This window comes from Cannabis sativa, chromosome 8, assembly GCF_029168945.1.
Source record: "Cannabis sativa cultivar Pink pepper isolate KNU-18-1 chromosome 8, ASM2916894v1, whole genome shotgun sequence".
Taxonomy (NCBI): Eukaryota; Viridiplantae; Streptophyta; class Magnoliopsida; order Rosales; family Cannabaceae; genus Cannabis; species Cannabis sativa.
Window position 1 is genome coordinate 41,101,183 of NC_083608.1, and position 8,751 is coordinate 41,109,933.

The 8,751-nt window shown below is 30.4% G+C and overlaps 1 protein-coding gene across 1 annotated transcript; it reads left to right on the forward strand.

Moving 5' to 3' along the window:
- Nucleotides 1-2,655: 2,655 nt before the first annotated feature.
- On the forward strand, nucleotides 2,656-4,074 carry LOC115698841 (vascular-related unknown protein 1). The gene is made up of 3 exons (XM_030626038.2): nucleotides 2,656-3,326; nucleotides 3,493-3,567; nucleotides 3,699-4,074. The coding sequence occupies exons 1-3, from the start codon at nucleotides 2,913-2,915 to the stop codon at nucleotides 3,855-3,857; spliced, it is 648 nt and encodes a 215-aa protein (XP_030481898.2). The 5' UTR covers nucleotides 2,656-2,912; the 3' UTR covers nucleotides 3,858-4,074.
- The last annotated feature ends 4,677 nt before the right edge of the window (nucleotides 4,075-8,751 follow it).

Sequence of the window (8,751 nt, forward strand, 5' to 3'; positions counted from 1 at the left end):
GGTTAGCCAAGTATGCCTTGTAATCTTAAATGAAGGAGCTTCGGTGCGATAGTTTAATAAGCCAAACGTGGTGTTGATACCAAAAGTACAAAAACCAAGATTGGTTAAAGAGTATCGACCTATTGCTTTGTGTAATGTAATGTATAAAATTTGCCAAAGTGCTATCACTGAGGATGAAGTGTTCTTCGCCCCCTCATATCATACGTGACAATATTATGGTCAGTTTTGAGCTACTTCACTCATTATTTAAAAGAAATAACGGGAGAAGGGGATTTATGGCACTCAAGCTTGACATGAGTAAAACATATGACCGAGTGGAATGGGGGTTCTCAGCCAGTATGATGCGATAATTTAGCTTTACTGAGGGTTGTGTTAGGGTTATCATGGACTGTGTGATGACCCCAGAGTAGACTTTCTTAATCAATGGGCACCCTAAAGGCCGAGTGATTCTGACAAGAGGGTTACGATAGGGATGTCCTTTATCTCCTTATTTATTTCTCTTTTATGCCGAATCTTTGTCTTCATTATTCTTCCTTGTAGAAGCCAGATCTGAACTGATGGGGTTTTGGTGCTTTAGATCAGGACCACGTGTTACACACTTGTTCTTTGAAGACGATAGCCTTGTGTTTGGTAGGGCTAATAGAGGTGATACTAAAACTATAAAGCGTATCCTTTTAACTTATGAGGCTGCCTCGATGTAGAAGATTAATTTTGAGAAGTTTGTTATCACTTTTAGTCTGAATGTGCAATAGGTGGATCGAGATGTGGTTTTGAGAGTTTTAAGGTTGACATCAGTGGCCACGCATGACAAGTACCTGGGATTACCTACGATGATTAGTAGAAACAAATAGCGGGCATTGGGAATCTGTGAAAAGGTTAGGAAGCGTGTGCGGGGATGGAATCAGAATTTCTTTTCAACTGGAGAAGTACTTATCAAATCTATTCTTCAAGATATTCCAACTTATATGATGAGCGTCTTTAAGCTTCCGAAGAAAACTTGTGAAAAATTAAAGTCAATTGTAAGACAATTCTAGCGGGGTTCAGCTGGAGATCAAAGGAAGATTCCTTGGGTGAAATGGGAAACAGTTTGTCAACCTAAGGTGATGGGTGGGCTTGGTTTTCAAAATTTTCAACTTTTTAATCAAGCTCTTTTGGCCAAGCAAGTTTGGAGATTATTTCTATATCCAATTCATTGCTACTTGTGTTTTGAAACATAAATATTTCCCAAATTGCTCTATCAATGAGGCCACGAAAAAAGTTGGTTCGTCTCATCTTTGGTTGAGTTTGATTTGGGGAATGGAATTGCTTAAGTGTGGGCTTTAGAGATCTATTTGAGATAGAACACAAGTTAGGGCTTTCAAGAAACCATGGCTCCTGCGACCGAGGTCTTTTCAGCAAATTACAAGGAGGATTACTAGTGATTGTCGGGTGAGTGAATTTATTCTTCCATCTGGTACTTGGGACGTGGGGAAGCTTCAATAGGTTTTTTTTGCCAATAGATGTGGACGTAATTCTATCTATTCCATTAGCGAGGGGTGAGGTAGAAGACAGTTGGTGTTGGCACTACGATAAAGATGGGGTTTATACTGTCAAAAGTGGCTACTCATTGGCCTTGTCACTCGAGGTTAAGAATGAAAATGTAGATTCATCCAGGATAACTCGTTGGTTGAATAGAGTATGCAATCTCAATCTGCCACCAAAGGTGAAAGTGTTTGTTTGGCGCATGTACTGTTTGGCTTAGCTAGTAGCAACACAACTTATCTCTTGGAAAGTTTGGGTACCTCTATTTTTCTGTTCTGGTTTGATTCTAGTGTGGCGTCGGTTGGGGGTGTGGTCGATGCTCCGTCGATGTGCATATGGGCCAGTGCAGGAAATTCTCCTATTACTCTTTGACAGGCTATCCCGTGAGGTTTTTGAATTAATGATCACAATCCTTTGGTGGTTGTGGTATGATAGGAACTCAGTATGATTTGCAACAAGCGGTCAAGATTGGATATTATTCTAGACTTAGCCAATAACCATCTGACATAGTTTAAGGAATATGCTAGGTGAGGTTTTCATTTGGATCTGGGCCTTGCATGTGAATCCAATTGTAAACCGAGCTACTCGATGAATACTACCTCCTCCTGAATCCTTTGCTCTAGCGACGGATGCTTCGGTGATTAATCCGGGCAACCTCTGCTACTAGTTTAGAAGACTATATTTGGACAGAAGCTTGTCCTCGGTTTTTAAGTTCTTCTATAACAACAAATTTATCTTAATAAATTTTACATTTCTTTCTGAAAAAAAATGTATCTCATTTTGACTCGTTAGGTGTATAGGTATTTGACATTTGAGACATTTACCTCTTAATCAATAAACTTTGCGGGGCAAAGAAAAATTATACCTCTTAATCAATAAAATTGTTTTCCGTTTTTCTTTCTCCTTAAAAAAATCCTACTTATTGTGGCTATGGGGAAGCATATAATGTTGGAATTGACTCATTTATTGTAATTAGTTGAAAGGTGAGAGTCCATCATATAGAAACGAGCTCTCTCTCTCTCTCTCTCTCTCTCTCTCTCTCTAAGTGTCGTGTTAAATCCCATTCGGAACCACAAAGGTCAACCCTTCTATGCATTATATTACTCTTTTTCATAATGAATATGTTTTTGTATTTTCTTTTATAAAATTGCACGTTCTCTCTCTCTCTCTCTCTCTCTCTCTCTCATATCAAATTTTAAAGCCTTAGTTTTCTTGTGGCCCCTACTTTCAGATTCTAATAATATTATGAATATGGGGTAGGTTTTGCTCTTTTTGATCTCCCTTCTTTGGTCTTCTATTTCAGTTATAAAACAACTACTCTCTTTAGAAAAACCCTCTCTCTAGTTTTCTCTTTCTTCATCATATATTTTCTTCTTCCTTCTTAATTTGATATGGAGAAATATAATAGCAACTCATCTTCTATGACCAAACCAATTAATTCCTCTCCTAATTCAGAATATTACAGTGAAGAGAGTGGTTGGACAGCTTATTTTCAAGATTTCTCCAACAACAACAACAACAATAATAATATTGATCATAAAAATGATGATGATGATGAAGAAGGGAGTTTGATCTCATATGGCTCTTCCTTGGTCTCTGATGCTGCTTCTTATGCTGCATGGAAAATCTCCAACCAAAGAGATCATCACAATCTTCAATTCCCAGCAGGGACCAACCCGTCCATCGCTGCCGGAGGATCCCGGCCGCCGCCCAAGAAGCTGACTTTTAAGAGAACAAGAACCAAAGTAATTTCTTCAGATGATTCTTTAGAAGATACTGCTAGTTCCCCAGTCAATAGTCCCAAGGTCATCAATTAACATTATATATCATATATTAATTTTCTTTTCTTTTATATCTTACAACGTTTACTATTTTACAAACAATTTTAATTTTTGTGCTGATTTATTTATTTGTGTGTTTTTCTTATTTAAATATATATATATAATAAATATACATGACATATTTAATTAGGTTGGTGATCTGAAACGGGCGATTGATATGAAAAACAAACACGCGGGTGATCATTTTCTTGAGAACAATTCTCTGGTAATTATTCTTACCTATGAAAAGAAAATAAAACAACGATTTTATTTATGTATAGTTTAATTGAGCTTTTTAATTATATAACTGATCTTTTAATTTGGTTCGTGTGTGGAATTAATAATATTTGTTCGTAGGGTAAAAGAGGTGGTACGTTAGAGTACTATTCAGAAATGCAGGGATCAGAAGAAAGGAGTGTAGTGGATTTCAATGAACCAATTAATGAGTGTATAGACTTAAAGAAAAGAGGGTTATGTTTGGTTCCCATGTCCATGTTAGTGAATTATCTTGGTTAATTGATTTTTGTTTATATATATATATATTAATTAACTCCAATATGTAGAATATACTTCTGTTTGTGTTCCATACAGTACACGCGCCTTTCCTTACGACAATGTACAAATTAAACATAAATTAAGGAGTTATCTTCCTTTTCCTGTTAATATGTTCCAATTAATTTTGTTTGTAATATGTTTCATTCTCATCAATTATAATTTAATGTAAATTAATTAATTAACTACTATGTATTGTCCTAACATTTTTTTTTGGCTCTATTTATGTTGTCTAATCAGTAGACAGTAACTACATAAATAAGAAGGCAAGATATAACAATGCATGTGAATGTCATTATCATAATTGACAGCGGTTATGTTATTATATATAAATTATTAATGTTAATTATATATTGTTTTATTATGTATAGATCGATCGGTTGAAATTAAACATAATTATAAACGAGCGAAAAGATCATGATGATCTCTCTCATATGTATCTATATAAACATACGCATCTATACATATACATACAAACATATATAAATATATCTTCTATACGTGTAAACCTAGACATCCTCCTTTCTAATCACGACGAATTATTCAATATTTATTGTAGTAGTATATTCATATAAATAAATAGTATAGGACTAGGTCTGTTAGATAACAAAGTCATTATTGGTTCATGAATTTGGAAAACAAAGAAGGTATATATATATATATATATATATATAATAAAGAGCATCTCGGAGTCTTTATTAGGTACTAAAAATCAAGAATTATAAAAGTTGATGCTGGCTGCGGAAACATTCTCCTTGAAATTAGTTGTTTTTCAAACCCTAAGCTAGCTTTGCATAATATTATATTTATATAAATGAAACAACATGTTAATGAAAAAGAAAAAAAAAAGGTTCGTAGTAAGTGGGAAGGAACTAATTTAATAACCAATAATGCCAGCCAATTACTACTTTATAATTAAACAAAAAAACATGTATTGTATTATACAAGTAAATGTTTGGTTATACATTGATCGATACAATTAATATTATATATGCAAACGGCCAGGGTTCAATAATTAGATTTCAAATTTGTAAATAAGGATGAAGTAGGTTTCTTAATTGGCACCCCTTGAGAGTATATACAATTTTTGTCACAAATAATAAATAAATAATTATTTAAAGCATTTAATTAATTAAGTAATGGAAAAGTAGCTAGATTGATGGGTTTGAATAATATTATTAATTCATCTCCAACCTCTTGCAGACCATTCAATCCCAAAAAAGAACTACTCAGAAAGGGCATGAATTGAAGACCCCTCCATGTGCAAGAGCATTTAAGTCAGGTGGTGTAGTACAGAGGAGTTTTTCTTCTTTCTCTATATATTTATTTGAGAAACATTCATAAATTTTATTTCTCTAATATTAATTTAGTAATTTTTATATTAATATATAATATCTTATTAATACTACTTGTTCTGTGAACCACATTCCCTCTAGGCCCTCTTGATTATTATTATTTAATTCCATCATTCTGATTCTCTATCTAATTGAATAATATTACAAAATAATATGAAGATACATATTCCTATTTTGTATGTTGTTCTTTTAATTATTATTAGTTGAAAATTAACGGCGAACCAAATTTTCTTGATGTAATAGTCACAACGGCCACAGATATTAATTATTACTCGTACGTATACTTTCATAATATATATATATATATAAATATATATATATATATATTGACGGAGGCCGTTATATTACACTCAAAAGAAAAAAACACACGGAGGCCGTTATTGAGTTAGGGGCTATAGCCCTCCAACAAAGAATTATCTATTTTTGTATATATTAAATATATGTAAAAATTAAATTACATAATAATTAGCAACACAAAATTTTTTCTTCACAATTAGGACTTCCACTTTGAAAACTCTTCCTCGGCCACTGTGTATACATAAATATATATACATTAAGAACAAAAAATAAAGTATATATTAATGCAATTATTTTATTTATTTTCGATAGAAGCTATTTATAATTTTGTTTACTTTTCATTTTTTGTTTTTCGGATTATGTACAAGAAAATGTGTTATTATACTACTAAATATCATTATTTAATGTTGAATCAAAGTATATAATGCCTGAAAGGTGTTTGAACTACTCCCAAACTTGGCCTTTATAAAATATAAAATATAGAAGAAAGAAGAACACTTTACCCTAATAAAAAGGTTCTGTCACTAGAAACTTATCAGCTAGCAAGTTTTTCTTTTATATCATTTTTTTCCTATATAAGTTTTTTTGCAGCATTAATGGTGCAGTAAATGTCGACAGGGCGAAAAATAATATTTACTAATATTTAATAAAAAAAAACTTAGAATAAATGTTATATAATAATGTCTGCAAAATTTAATCAGTATTATATATACATACATAGAACCAAAAAATAAATAAATTAATAAATAACACCTTTATAATTTTTTTTTAGAACTTGCCGGCCACTCGTTACTCGACATATTATTTATTATTTCCAAAAAAATATAATTATTAATTTTTACCTCCATTGAGATATATAAGTATAAATAATATAATATATATAATTATATATATATATATATATAAATGTTTATTCCATGAAACATCCCTGAACTCATTGTCATGTTCTGAAAAAAATTATCCAATAGTTCTGAATATAAATTACATGCTTTGTATGTAAAACCTTGAAGTCTTAATCATACATATCTAGCTAGCTAGGAAGAGATTAATTTGTACTATTGGGGACATTTTGATTAATTCATCAAATCAATATGGAAGTACTTGAATCTTTCATAGTTAGATTAGACATATGGATAATATAAGGAAATCGTTTAAATATTTTACTTTTTAATTGTATAATTAATTTGGATAAAAACACAGGCGCCATGCATGATAATGATAACCATTTGGGACATTATCCAATTGACAAGACAAAACCATTTAGCTTTAAATCGATTAACAACTAATGTTAGGTGGTCAATCACATACTTAACGACCTAATGATTTGATTTAAAACTTTGGGAGTATTATATATGTATTAATTTAGAGTATTTAATTAAAGGCCAAACTCAATTCAATTAATAAGTACTAGTAGCTCTTTCTTGTTATAATAGAAGTATAAGTCGGCAAAGTGGATTAATTAATATTTAATTATAAATATAGTAGAAGGGGAACTCTTGTTTGCTCTTTCAAAATAAAAATTGCCAAAATATATAATTTTTTTAAGGATATATTATAGTAATAAGTTTTTTTTTTTTTTTACTTCCTATTAATTATAGATATTAAACTTAAAGATAATCTCATTGTAAAGTGACGTAACTACTCTAGACTCCATCATTTGATTGGAAAAGGAAAAAAGTGACTTATTCTAAGCTGTAGTTTGATTAGATTTTTGAACTCTTAATATCATTAACTCATGTTATTATAGCTTTCTATGACTTAACTTCTTAATTTTCTAGCTATTAGTGGGGCCAGTAAACGAAGATATATATTAGATTAACGATTTGCGGGTGCAATTTTTATACGGCGACTGATTTTTTTTTAGATTTATTAGGTATTTGTTATCTGTCTTTTCAGCTGTATATGCCTTTTGCATGTAATTCAAAATGGTAAAACCGCAACATATGAGTTGCATATGCATTACAGATGGAAAACGAGGTTTCTTGGTTAGAAGAAATTCCTCATTGTTTAATAACCAGTTTATTGTTTGTCTCTCACAATTATTTTGGACTATATGTTTTGCAAAAATTATTAATTGGATCCTTTGTTTTGTTAAATGACAAAATTGATTCTATATCTTTCAAAATGGTAAACATATAAAATCTTGAGCTCAATTTTCAATATTTTTATTTTTTTTTAATATAACTAACTTTAAGATAATTTCTAATGCGAACAAATAAATAATAAAACGTAACAAGTTTTGTCATAATATCTCTAGATCAATTATTAAGTTTTATTTTGACAAAAAATCAATTCAGGGTCCTATTTGTACTATTTTAGAAAATATATAGTCCATAATTTTGTCATTTAACAAAACAGAGAGTCCAATTAGTAATTTTAGTAAAACACAAGATCCAAAACGGTATTTAACCATTGTTTGTATTAAGCAAAATTTAATTTATTAGGATAATGTGGTAGTTGAATATGAGAGAGGGCAATTCCAAAGATTCAATCCTTTTATACATTTGTTATATTTTTATGTTATTTTTACCAGCCTTAATTTGTAAAAATCTCATATTATTTTTATTTAGAGTTGTTTTGACAGATTCATTAGCTAAGACAATTGCGTTAAGCAATTATATATAACATAAAGTGTTTCAATCCTTATACCCAAAGATTCAAAAATCATCCTATACATTTGTTATATATTTTAACAGCTTTGTAAAATTAAAATCTCATTCTGATCTCTAGAGGTGTTTCACAGATTATATTAAGCAACAAATATTCGTAAAATTGTTTGAACCGATATGTAATAATAAACATTACAAACGCCAAAATATATTTATTTTTTATTTATTTTATTTTTGTATGAAAATATATTTATTTATTAAGAACATGTACTTTTTTTTTTGAGAATCTATTAAGAACATGTACTTGACTAAGTTATTATCAATGTATAATAAAAAAATAGAAATAAATATTCGGACAAAACAAATATAACAAATTTTATGTGTGGAATTTGTTTTTCTTCGAACGTAATCTATATATATATATATAACCTAACAAAGTTTATCGATCATGGCATGACTTGTCATTTTTGAAAATTCTGCAGTCCTTTCTAGCTTAGTCGTTACTTATATAATGAATGGTCCTTTTTCAAAGTAGTATACTTTGACGAAAGGATTATTTTGTATTAAATACTTTCTGTCCAACAAAATTTATGCACT

What these genes read in the sequence shown, in the direction of transcription:
- LOC115698841 (XM_030626038.2), top strand. Translation starts at nt 2,913, where the DNA reads ATGGAGAAATATAATAGCAACTCATCTTCTATGACCAAACCAATTAAT. An exon ending in CCCCAGTCAATAGTCCCAAG is followed by an intron (nt 3,327 to 3,492) that starts GTCATCAATTAA and finishes ATATTTAATTAG; the next exon opens with GTTGGTGATCTGAAACGGGC. An exon ending in TTCTTGAGAACAATTCTCTG is followed by an intron (nt 3,568 to 3,698) that starts GTAATTATTCTT and finishes ATTTGTTCGTAG; the next exon opens with GGTAAAAGAGGTGGTACGTT.